We start from the raw sequence: 13,421 nt of genomic DNA, 5'->3' as shown, positions 1-13,421 counted from the left end.
ACTGAACCTACTCCTGAATTTTGCCGGTTAACCGAGATTTCCGGTTGTTTGGGTGCCGGTAAATCGAGAGTTTCCTGTATATTGCCCCTAGATCGACTTCCCCAAACAAAGATGTCTTTTTGCTGCTGCAAAAGCAAAATACTGCGGATGCTGGAAATCTGAAAAATTAACAGGAAATGCTGGAAACACTCAGCAGGTCAGGCAGCATCTGTGGAGAGAGAAACAGAGTTAACGTTTCAGGTCGAAGACCTTTCGGTCTTTTGACTGATCTTGGCCGATTTTATTCAGCTCATACAACAATAATTATCTCGGCATTTTAGCTGGCCGAAAAGTTTCCTGTTAAATGGAATTGAAATTTTGAAAGCCGTTTAATGGTTGTATCGATTCACCGGTCCCCTAACAGTGTCGATCGCTAATTTTAACAGGGCTATCGACCCAAATACATGTTTCTTTAGGAATTCATATTGATAAATACATTCAACTCCAATCCAATGCGATAGTGCGTCGGTAAATATTGTGTTACTGGAATAAATTGGTCTATTTGGATGAGGGTTCGCAGTTACGTGGATAGACTAGGGAAGCTGGGGTTGTTCTCCTTGGAGCAGAGCTAAGAGGAGATTTGATAGAGGTGTTTAAAATCATGAAGAATTTGGATAGAGTAAATAAAGCGAAACTGTTTCCAATGCCTGAAGGGTTGATGACGAGAGGGCACATGAGGAAAACCTTTTTACGCAACGAGTGGTTAGGATTTGGAATGCGCTGTCTGACAGGGTGTTGGATACAGATTTAATAGTAGCCTTCAGAAGGGAATTGGATGAATAGTTGAAGGAGGAAAAATTGCAGGGATATGGGGAAAGAGCTGGGGGGAGTGGGACTAACTGGATTGCTCTTCGAAAGAGCCGGTGCAAACTCGATGGGCCAAATGGCCTCCTTCTGTGCTGTACTATTCTATGATTCTGTTTAATGAGTTAAGACAACTATTCGAGACTGTGCAGCTGCTCTGAATTTAAAGGCAGCGGTATCTGAGAAATGAATTATTAAATAATTACTTCCTAAAGTATCTTGCATTGAGTTTTTAATGTATTTGAACTGCAAAGCACAGGACGCGTGCTTTGAAATGAATTAACTGACCAACATCTGAAAACAATTACAATTTAGAAGCCTTCAATTAGCTCAGGTACCTACAGCCACACACGGGCTGCCCATATTACACCCAGGGATAACATTACAAAACAAAATAAATAACCTGATTAACAGATTTGTGGTAAATTCTCAAAACGGGACTTGCCAGTTGAGCATGGGCTTTTATAAAACAGCTTTAGAAGTGCACGACTCAGGCAACACTGTACAAGTGATCAAAATCAGAATTGACAGCAAACAGTTGTCAGTAGCCATTGGCTACGCCACAACGAATCACCATTGTTCTCTCTGTGGTGTATTTTAATGAGTTCTCCAGCAAATTTTGGCGTAAATTCTCTACTGGATGATCGGGACTCTTAGTGGTCCAACTTCTGGCTTTCAGGGCCAAAGAAGTACGTGTCAACTTCTTCTTCTTAGGCATTCCCTCGGAACCGAGGATGACTTGCTTCCACATTCGCAGGTGACTGATGAGTCCAATGCGGGACCTACAGTCTCTGTCACAGGTGGGGCAGGCGGTGGTTGAAGGGGCGGGTGGGTGGGGTGCTTGGGTTGACGTGCGCTCCTTGCGCTGCCTGCGCTTGGCTTCCGCTTGCTCCTGGCGAAGAGACTTGAGGTGTTTGGTGCCTTCCCAGATGCTTCTCCTCCACTTTGTGCGGTCTTGGGCCAGGGATTCCCATGTGTCGATGGGGATGTTACACTTTTTCAAGGAGGTATTGAGGGTGTCCTTGAAGCGTTTCCTCTGCCCACTTGGGACTCTCTTGCCGTGCCGGAGTTCCGAGTAGAGCGCTTGTTTTGGGAGTCTCGTATCGGGCATGCGGACAATGTGACCCGTCCAAATTCGCTACTGGATGATCGGGACTCTTAGCGGTCCAACTTCTGGCTTGCGGGGCCAAAGAAGTACGTGTCAACACCTATTTCTTCACAAATGCACAACACGATGGCACAAATCTCATGCAAGCACGTCAACATGACTCTGAGACGGGACATCGTTGTGTGAAAATGGTGTACCTTTCTCCTGATTCTCTTTCCACGAACAAAAAAATTTGAGACGTGGTTTTACAGTGACTCACTTTCAACCGACGGAGATGCAATGTTGTCCAAGTTTGATTTAACTGTTTATTTTCAGAGTAACTTTTCAATTTTTTTCCCCGCTCCTTGCGAAGTTTTTTTTTGCAATGTATGCTCTCCAGCTGCAGAGGCAGAGAAGTGTGATTCGTGGAATGGTGCGGAACCAGTATCCCTGCAGCTCCAAGATTAGTAAGAAATACTGTTTGAGAAGTAGTGGGCCAGACATGATTTATTCCTGCTCATTCCTGCCCCTTCTCCAAAGTAAATCGGTCCTACATTCAGTGGAGGTTTTCAAAATTTCACTTGAAAATATTGGCACACTTCTTAGGACTTCCTGCAAATAACGATGTGCTATTAGAGGACGCCTTATCCTAACTTCCAAAATAACACACACAATTTCAGCTACTATTGCAAAACACTCTTTAAAATTAGCATACAGCAATCCAGAGGCCTGGACTAATGATCCGGAGCCGTGTGTTCAAATCCCACCACGACAGCTGAATAAATCTGGAAACCTCTCGCTGCTGCTGCTGCCGGTCTCAGACCGGCGTTGCCGTGTTGCCTATAAAATTTTGTCTTTGGATACTGTAAGCTGTGTACCAGCGCAGCAGCATTGAAACGATAATGATCTCTTTCTAGCACTTTAATTATTGTCAAGGTCATTGTGGCAACTGTGAAAAAGCAGGCACAGTGCTGAGTAGATTCCCTCTGGAATCTCCTGTACCAGACAATATTTCCACTGAGATGTTTCCAGCTATTTCAAGCTCTTAGAATATGAAAAGAAAAACCTTGAAAATGTAAATGCATTGGTTTTAAGTAACTATGAATTTCCACTTCATCCCTTTTAAACTGATCAGACTGGTTTTCCACTAACACAGAGGTTCCCAAACTTTACTTATTACGTACCCCCTTCCAGATCTACCAGCTGCCCGTGTAGCATAGTGGTAATGTCACTGGGCTAGTAATCCAGAGGCCTGGACTAATGATCCAGAGACGTGAGTTCAAATCCCACCACGGCAGCTGGGGAATTTAAATTCAGTTAATTAAATAAATCTGGAATAAAAAGCTAGTATCAGTAATGGTGACCATGAAACCATCGGATTGTTGTAAAAACCCATCTGGTTCACTAATGTCCTTTAGGGAAAGACATCTGCAGTCCTTACTTGGTCTGGCTGATATGTTGATTCTTAACTGTCCTCTGAAATGCCACTCAGTTGTAAAAAAAACGCTACGAAAAACAATAAGAATAAAACCGGATGGACCACTCGGCACTGCTACAGACACGACAACGACACGCCCAGTCGGCCCTGCAAAGTCCTCCTCACCAACATCTGGGGACTTGTGCCAAAATTGGGAGAGCTGTCCCACAGACTAGTCAAGCAACAGCCTGACATCGTCATACTCACAGAATCATACCTTTCAGCCAATGTCCCAAAATCATTCATCACCATCCCTGGGTATGTCCTGTCCCAGCGGCAGGACAGACCCACCAGGGGTGGCAGCACAGTGGTATACAGTTGAGAAGGAGTTGCCCTGGGAGTCCTCAACATTGATTCCGGACCCCATGAAGTCTCATGGCTTCAGGCCAAGCATGGGCTAGGAAACCTCCTGCCCTCCCTCAGCTGATGAATGTTGAACACCACTTGGAAGAAGCATGGAGAGTAGCAAGGGCACAGAATGTACTCTGGGTGGGGTACTTCAACGTCCATCACCAAGAATGGATCGGTAGCACCACTACTGACCGAGCTGGCCGAGTCCGGAAGGACATATCTGCCAGACTGGGCCTGCGACAGGTGGTGAGAGAACCAACACGGGGGAAAAAACAATTTGACCTCAACCTCACCAATCTACCTGTCGCAGATGCATCTGTCCATGACAGTATTGGTAGGTGTGACCACCGCACAATCATTATGGAGACGAAGTCCCGCCTTCACACTGAGGACCCCCTCCATCATGTGTGGCACTACCACCGTGCTAAATGGGATAGATTGAGAACAGATCTAGCAGTTCAAAACTGGTCATCCATGAGGCGCTGTGGGCCATCATCAGCAGCAGAATTGTATTCCACCACAATCTGTAACCTCATGGCCCGGCATATCCCTCACTCTACCATTACCATCAAGCCAGGTGACCAACCCTGGTTCAATAAGGAGTGTAGAAGAGCATGCCAGGAGCAGTACCAGGCGTACCTAAAAATGCGGTGCCAACCTGGAGAAGTTTCAACACAGGACTACATGCATGCTAAAAAGCGGAAGCAGCATGCTATACACAGAGCTAAGTGATTCCACAATCAATGGATCAGATCAAAACTCTGCAGTCCTGCCACATGCAGTCGTGAATGGTGGTGGACCATTAAACAACTAACGGGAGGGGGAGGCTCCATGAATATCCCCATCCTCAATGATGGTGGAGCCCAGCACGTGAGTACAAAAGACAAAGCTGAAGCATTTGCAACCATCTTCAGCCAGAAGTGCCGAGTGGATGATCCATATCAGCCTCCTCCTGAGGTCCCCACCATCACAGAAGCCAGTCTTCAGCCAATTCGATTCACTCCATGTGATATCAAGTAACGGCTGAGCGCACTGGCTGTGGGCCCTGACTACATCCCGGCTGTCGTACTGAAGACTTGTGCTCCAGAACTAGCCGCACCTCTAGCCAAGCTGTTCCAGTACAACACTGGCATCTATCCGACAATGTGGAAAACTGCCCAGGTATGTCCTGTCCACAAAAAGCAGGACAAATCCAATCCGGCCAATTACCGCCTCATCAATCTACTCTCAATCATCAGAAAAACGATGGAAGGTGTTGTCGACAGTGCTATCAAGCAGCACTTACTCACCTGTAACCTGCTCACTGATGCCCAGTTTGGGTTCCGCCAGGACCACTCTGCTCCAGTCCTCATTACAGCCTTGGTCCAAACAAGAACAAAAGAGCTGAATTCCAGAGGTGAGGTGAGAGAATATCAAGGCAGCATTTGACCGAGTGTGGCATCAAGGAGCCCTAGTAAAACTGAAGTCAATGGGAATCGGGGGAAAACTCTCCACTGGCTGGAGTCATACCTAACACAAAGGAAGATGGTTGTGGTGGTTGGAGGTCAATCATCACAGCCCCAGGACATTACTGCAGGAGTTCCTCAGGGCAGTGTCCTAGGCCCAACCATCTTCAGCTGCTTCATCAATGACCTTCCCTCCATCATAAGGCCAGAAGTGGGGATGTTCGCTGATGACTGCACAGTGTTCAGCGCCATTCACAACTCCTCAGATAATGAAGCAGTCCATGCCCGCATGCAGCAAGACTTGGACGACATTCAGGCTTGGGCTGATAAGTGGTAGGTAACATTCGCGCCACACAAGTGCCAGGCAATGACTATCTCCAACAAGCGAGTGTCTAACAACCGCCCCTGGACCATCAACATCCTGGGGGTCACCATTGACCAGAAACTTAACTGGACCAGCCACATAAATACTGTGGCAACAAGCAGGTCAGAGGCTAGGTATTCTGCGGCGAGTGTCTCACCTCCTGACTCCCCAAAGCCTTTCCACCATCTGCAAGGCACAAGTCAGGAGTGTGATGGAATACTCTGCACTTGCCTAGATGAGTGCAGCTCCAACAACACTCAAGAAGCTTGACACCATCCAAGACAAAGCAGCCTGCTTGATTGGCACCCCATCCACCACCTTAAATATTCACTTCCTCCACCGTACCGTGGCTGCAGTGTGTACCATCTACAAGATGCACTGCAGCAACTCGCCAAGGCTTCTTCAGCAGCACCTCCCGAACCCACGACCTCTGCCACTTAGAAGGGCAAGGGCAGCAGGCGTATGGGAACACCACCACTTCCAAGTTCCTCTCCAAGACACACACGATCCTGACTTGGAAGTATATCACCATTCCTTCATTGTCGCTGGGTCAAAATCCTGGAACACCCTCCCTAACAGCACTGTGGGAGTACCTTCACCACACGGAATGCAGCGGTTCATGAAGGTGGTTCAACACCACCTTCTCAAGGGCAACCTAGGGATGGGCAATAAATGCTGACCTTGCCAGCAATGCCCACTTCCCATGAACGAATAAAAAAAAAAAATTCCAAATCACTTGAACTGACAAAAACTTCCCCTTTTACACTGGAATATTGCTGTTAAAAAAAAAAACCTAAAACGCTATGACTTGTTGAAAGAGGCGTAACTGGGTTTTTAACAGCGTACTGACTGCTGAACAACCTTTTTGGCCCTGAAAAATTAATCTTATATTTGTGGAATGTCAAATTTTTCCATTAATATGATTAAGAATTACAAGTTTTTAATATTTTTTTTAAAAGCTTGTTTATCATATTTCAGTTTCTTCCTTAATCCTATGTGTATGACCCAATCTTTATTTTGCTCTCTTATTAAAAGTAAATTAGAATCTGTGCATTTTACTTCCTGGTTTGCTGTCTGTGAGAATTCTTCAATGCTTATCCTGCTTGATGACATCACTGTTGCTGGACGCTGGAGATTCGCTTGATTTGGCGGCAGATTCAAACTAAGGTCGGAAGAGCTGAAATTGACGCCGTAGAGATCGCTAGATCTTTGTGGGCAGCTTTCTTCAAGGTCAGTGGCGAGTGTCGTCGCTTTCTGCAAATTCCGGGCCAGTGTGTTCGTAAGTCAACAAATACAGAATTCTGTTGGTGTCGCAAACTACCTGATTCCTCCTAGAGACCCTAGATCAAGAACCTGTGCTCTAGTAGCCTGGTGTAAACATTTCCACATGAAGAAAAGAAAATTTGAATAATGGGTAACCCTGGGACTCAAATCCATGTTCTTCTGGTTGAGAGTTGAGTGTTCAATGGCGTAAGTGATTTTTCTACATTAAAGTTGTTGTATAAATGAAAGTTGCTGCTGTTGAAGCTCAAGGGAGCAGATTCAGTATTAACTAAAGCACGATACGTTCACTGAAACTGAGATTTTTTTTTCGTTCTTGGGACATGGCATCACCAGCAATTATTGCCCATCCCTAGTTGCCCTCGAGAAGGTGGTGGTGAGCCGCCGCCTTAAACCGCTGCAGTCCGTGTGGTGAAGGTACTCCCACAGTGCTGTTAGGGAGGGAGTTCCAGGATTTTGACCCAGTGACGATGAAGGATCGGCGATATACTTCCAAGTCAGGATGGTGTGTGACTTGGAGGGGAACTTGGAGGTGGTGGTGTTCCCATGCACCTGCTGTCCTTGTCCTTTAAGAGTCCAGTTAATGAAAATTGCAAAATGGCATTATATTAAAGACTTTCTAACATCTACAACACATTGAAATGCTATCCACAAGATATTATTAGGCTTCAACCTGACTGACAAACATAATCTAGGATACTTAATGTTTCCAAATTGTGCAAAGCCCTCGGGGGCGGGGGGGGAAATTGGGTGGCGCCCATTTTGGGACGCTAACATTGCCAGCACCCCGAAAATGTTAGCGCCACCCCCCACTGTAAATTCAGTCGTAGCGCCCCAAGCAGGAGGCGGGGCACTACTGGAAAGCGCTCCACCTCCTGCATGGGGCGCTGCTACTGAATTTCACAGTGCTACGTGCCGCCGCATCATTGCAGGTCTCCTCCCCTGATAAAAGGGGAGGGGCCTAGCACTACGCACACCGGGGCCCTGCCGGACCACCGGGGAACGTGGTGCCGTGAAAGCAGCCCGGCACGCGATCGCGGCCGACACCCCGCATACAAAATGAAAGGGGGCCGGGGCTGGCAGTCGGCCAAAATAAAACTGGCCGCCCGACACCTGCCCTTTAACTTGCGCCGCTGCCAGACTGCCCCCTGATCCTGTCGTGCGGCGATAGGTCAGGGGGCGCAAGGGAAGTTTGCGGCCGGGACGCTGCGCACGGTGATGACGTCATGGCATAGGGCGCTACTGGCTACTGCCGCCGTTAACCTCCCGCTGAACTTCGCGGGAGGCGTTAGCAGCGCTGCGTCCGGGCTCTAGGGGATTTGTGCCCCGTTAGCGCCAACAAGAGGCGCAAACCAACCCAATTTTTCCCCCCTTAGTGTTCAGCAACAACCATTTTTCTGACCATTGTCTCTCTGTGCTTCCAATTTATGTTAAAGCCCTTTGAAGATTGCTAAATCTACAAAGTGACTGAAGAGAAAAATAATAAAATATTTGTGATATCCAATTGAAGGAATTGTAACCTGCAAACGGAAGGATCACAGCAAGTGAACGCTGGCTGGATCTGACACCACAGAAACATTGAATTGCTTCCCCTGAGGAAATGCCTCGAGAAGCGTTTCAAACACATGCGCCTCGCTGACCCGGGAAGTAATAATTCTGTGACCCTTACCCGGTGCAGTTGGTGAACTTCTAGACATAGCTGGCTGCTTCCTGCATTGGTCTTGGAAGAGGAAGGAAGGATGCGGTAGTGTCCTCGGGGAGGGAATCCGTGCTCACTTAATACGAGTACAAGAACGAGTTTATTAATTCCAGGTTTTGCAAAGATTATTATCACTCTTGTTTATTGGCAATGCGGATATATTTTTGTCATACCGTATGTGAGGAAAATGGACATGTCGGAAGTAAACACATGTAGTCCAAGTTTAAAAATATGTTAAGTACATCTTCCACTTCTAATGTCCTGTGGCATTTCCCCAACCTTCTGAAAGTCAGCCTTCAGTATCTCGTTCCGCTGCTGATCCTGTCTAGTTCCAGCAAGTACAAGTGCTTTGTGTTCATGTCAACTAGGTAGTCTATTAGAGAAGTACTACAAAAGCATCAACGGTCTCGGAATAACTATTTGAAGTTCATGATCTTTCTTTCCAAAATCAACCAATTGGGATTGTAGAAATAATTCTTTTGCCTCTCCCCTAACAAAAAAAGAAAGGTTACAGTTGTTCAGGGACGCCTAACGTTCCTGAATGAAGAAATAATCTCTGGTTCCATACATTTATTTAATTCAGTCATTTCCTTTTGCTCATCATTTTCCTAGCAGGCTTGCAAGAGCTAATGAAACTGAACATACTTGATTCGAAGTTCTTGCTATGCTACTCTCTAATGAGCATTTTAGTACCACTATGAAAAATCGAAGCCAGTGATTCTCCCTCTCCCCATTCCAATTATTTATTCAACATTTAACTGTGTGATGTTCATTTTGGTGCTGTGTATCGACACCAGACTGGTGCTGGTGCATTATTATTCAATTTATATTACGGTATTATTCCTAAAAATGTGTGGCAATGATGGCCTTAATTCAGAAACTTCTACTTCACCATTACTCTTGGATTGCCTATGTTCTTAGCATTGTAGTAGGGATGCAAATAAAAGGAGAGGATCGAACAAATAGCAAATTCTACTGTTTGGGATCCTGGGTCACAGAACGCTACTCCTGCAGCCTGACTTACCTGGCATCCCTATGTAGATTCTCCTCCCCTTCCAAACATGTCCAATATGGGGATTCCCATTGAGAAACCCAGTGGTGCGAGGGGTGTTGCTGGGGTAAAAATATAAATAATTAACATTACTTGAAATGAAGGACATAATATTGTGGTGAGTGTTTAACGTTGCTGATTGGTTCATGCTAGCTTTGTGACGCCCTGGACCACAATCCGATCCTACCGTTGGTTCATTTTCCCCCTGGGCACTTTTACCTCTAACCTCTGGCCTCTTCTCCCTCCCAGGCCCATCCTGAGTGCTGTAGCTTTTTTCCTCTCACTCCCTCCCCCCATTGTCCACTGCTCTGGCTCTACCTCCTCTCTTGCAGTAGTTTTAGGGGCAATCCTGTCCCTACCATTCTCTGCGGTCCCATGCATCCCCCTCCCACCACTCGCATGGCTCCAAGTGGAGGAGGCACAGTTTTAGGATGGCAAAAAGCAAATTATTATTTAAATGGAGAGAGACTACACAATGCTGTGGTACAGAGGGATCTGGGGGTCCTCGTACATGAAACACAAAAAGTTAGCATGCAGATACAGCAAGTAATTAGGAAGGCTGATGGAATGTTGGCCTTTGCAAGAGGGGTGGAGTATAAAAGTAGGGAAGTCTTGCTACAACTGTACAGGGTGTTGGTGAGACCACACCTGGAGTACTGAGTACAGTTTTGGTCTCCTTATTTAAGAAGGGATATACTTGCATTGGAGGCAGTTCAGAGAAGGTTCACGAGGTTGATTCCAGAGATGAAAGGGTTGTCTTATGAAGAAAGGTTGAGCAGGTTGGGCCTATACTCATTGGAGTTTAGAAGAATGAGAGGTGATCTTATTGAAACATATAAGATTCTGAGGGGGCTCGACAGGGTAGATGCAGGGAGGATGTTTCCCCTCGTGGGGGAATCTAGAACTAGGGGGCATAGTTTCAGAATAAGGGGTCACCCATTTGAAAAGGAGACGAGGAGGAATTTCTTCTCTGAGGGTCGTGAATCTTTGGAATTCTCTTCCCCAGAGAGCTGTGGAGGCTGGGTCATTGAATATATTTAAGGCGGAGATAGACAGATATTTGAGCTACAGGGGAGTCAAGGGTTATGGGGAGCGGGCAGGGAAAGTGGAGTTGAGGCCAAGATCAGATCAGCCATGATCTTACTGAATGGCGGAGCAGGCTCGAGGGGCCGAATGGCCTACTCCTGCTCCTGTTTCTTATGTTCTTTGCTCAACTTTGCGGCCAAAATATTACCTGATTCGCCAAGTGCTGCCCTTGCTGCTTCTAACATTTTAAACTGAAAAGAACCTGGATTAGCGCTCAGGACATCAGTTGACATATCCTGTGCCCCCTCTTACAACACCACCCCGCTAAGCTCCTAGCTCCGGTGCTGGCAATGCCTCCCTGTCCCCCAAGCATACGAGAAGATCAGGCCTCCACCTCAAGGCCCCAAGTTGCTGCCGAGTCTCGAGCTATAGTTTCTCTCTCACACACAAGTTGCAGGAGTTCCCGGACATGCCAGAGAGACCGGGGTTTTATTTTAAATGCAGGAAGGAGGTGCACACAAGTTATGTGAGAAGGCATTAGAAAGAGCAATGGTCGGTGTTTTCCATAGCATTTCTCTATAAAGGACAACTCGTTGCATAGTTTGGTTCTGATTTCAATTTTCAACATCTTGAACATGTAAATTGGAACCTGTTTCCTCATCTCTGTTAATTGCCAATTTTGTTTGTTCCATGTTACAGACTCAACCTGTGCCTAATCTTATTGCGTATTACATGCATCGATCTCCATGGTGGTTCCACAGCTTTGAGGTTCTTTCCAACCATTTTGTTGAGCTTATCGTGCCCTTTTTCCTATTTATTGGCCGCCGGATGTGTATAATCCATGGAATTCTGCAGATCCTTTTCCAGGTAGGATTGCATATTTACAACCTGTTGTACTACACCGTTCTCACCTTGTTATTGCTACAAAGGTCCTCCTCAGAAAAAAATCTTACGGATAAAAGTGTCCCTGTCAGCCGATTACTGTCTTACTATCTCAGTATAATTTTCAATTGTCCAGTGTATTCTTGGGTTTCTTTCCCAGTGTAGTTATCTTGTTTATTTTTCCAATTTCTCCCCATCTCCTGTGAAGTGGTGACTCTTGTTGGGTTGTTGCATAGAACGTGCAGCGCAGAAACAGGCCATTCAGCGCAACTGGTCCGAGCCAGTGTTTATGCTCCACACGAGCCTCCTCCGACCCTACTTCATCTCACCCCATCATTAACCTTCTAATCCTTTCTCCCTCCTGCATTTATCTAGCTTCCCCTTATATGCATCTATGCTATTCGCCTCAACTACTCCATGTGATAGCGAGTTCTACATTCCCACCACTCTGGGTAAAGAAGTTTCTCCCGAATTCCTTATTGGATTTGTTGATGACTATCTTATGTTTATGACCCCCTAGTCATGGATTCCCCCACAGGTGGCAACATTTTCTATACGACTAACCTATCAGACCCTTTCGTAATCTTAAAGACCTCTAGCGGGTCACCCTTTAGTCTCCTTCCTAGAGAAACGAGCCCCAGCCCACGTAATGATTCCACGGACATTGACAGTCCACTGTCGCCTCACCCAAGTGACTGTTCTTCATGTGTGAGCACATTGAGTATTGGTAGATTGCCATGGGAACCCAACGCACTTGAGCCTGTTCCTGTCCTCGCCTAATATCCATACGTGCAAACTATTCAGCAGGGTGTCATTGAATAACAATTCTTATCCCTCAACTAACATCACTAAAAAAAAAACAGGCTATCTGGTCATTATCTCATTGCTGTTTGTGGGAGCTTGCTGTGTGCAGATTGGCTGCCGCATTTCCTACATTACAACAGCGACTACACTTCAGAAAGCACTTCATTGGCTGTAAAGCGCTTTGGAACATCCCGAGTTTGTGAAAGGCGCTGGAGAAATGCAAGTTTTTCTTTTTGTACAGCACTGAGCGACATTTACTGCATCTCAACTGTCTGTTGCTGAATAACAACAGCCGTTACATGCAGCCTACCAGCTGCGAGAAAACTCAATTTTTTTTTCTTTCCTTCTTTTGCTCCATGTAACATTTTACATCCAAACGGTGTCCAATTACTGATGGTCAGGGCAGAAAGGAATCAAACTGTGTCCAGAGTTTCCGCGCCAAGAATCTCAAACTTTTGCTTGTGTTCCATTTTTATATTAAAGGACTGCTTACTTATCACATCTGTGGTCACATGTTTTGGTTATGAAAGATGCCACTTTCAAACAAAATCCATAAAGTTTGCAATCAGCTGTTCACTGGCTAAATGCACTTGGGATATGTGAACTGACTGAAGTGTAGTGGCGTGCTTCAGTCGCACAAAAAATAAAGGAGAGTTCTTTTCTACATGGGATCATGGATGTAACAGGACAGGAATAGGCCACTCAGCCCCTCGAGCCTGCTCCTCCGTGCAATTAGATCATGACTGAGCTGCACCTCAATGCCATTTAGCCGCCTTTGCTGAATATACCTTGGTACCCTTACCCAACAAAAGTCCTGAAAGCTCCAAGTGACCCCCAGCATCAAAGGCCTTTTGGGGGGGAGTTCCAGATTTCCACTATCTTTAGTGTGAAAAAGTGCTTCCTGATTTTGCTCCTGGACGTCCTAGCTCTAATTTTAAGATTATGTCCCCTTGTTCATCTCCAAGTTTGCAGACAACACAAAGCTGGGTGGGCGTGTGTGCTGGGAGGAGGATGCAGAGAAACTCCAGTATGATTTGGGCAGATGCATGGCAAATGCAGTATAATGTGGATAAATGCGAGGTTATCCACTTCGGTGGCAAAAACAAGAAGA

The 13,421-nt window shown here is 46.1% G+C and overlaps 1 protein-coding gene across 2 annotated transcripts in view; it reads left to right on the top strand.

The window, feature by feature from the left end:
* lmf1 (lipase maturation factor 1) overlaps nucleotides 1-13,421 on the top strand; it is a 449,408-nt gene that overhangs the window by 267,630 nt on the left and 168,357 nt on the right. Inside the window, exons 1-2 of one of the 2 annotated variants that reach the window (XM_086000258.1) lie at nucleotides 8,542-8,660; nucleotides 11,324-11,491. In XM_086000258.1, coding sequence (XP_085856384.1) covers nucleotides 11,357-11,491 — 135 coding nt within the window. In that variant the 5' untranslated portion in view covers nucleotides 8,542-8,660; nucleotides 11,324-11,356. Of the gene's footprint in view, nucleotides 1-8,541; nucleotides 8,661-11,323; nucleotides 11,492-13,421 lie in introns of those variants that run through there. The other variant, XM_086000259.1, reaches the window with a different exon arrangement.

Source organism: Somniosus microcephalus, chromosome 11 (genome assembly GCF_052327205.1).
Source record: "Somniosus microcephalus isolate GS21.2 chromosome 11, FLI_Smic_1.0, whole genome shotgun sequence".
Taxonomy (NCBI): domain Eukaryota; kingdom Metazoa; phylum Chordata; class Chondrichthyes; order Squaliformes; family Somniosidae; genus Somniosus; species Somniosus microcephalus.
This window is presented reverse-complemented; position numbering and strand designations above follow the sequence as displayed.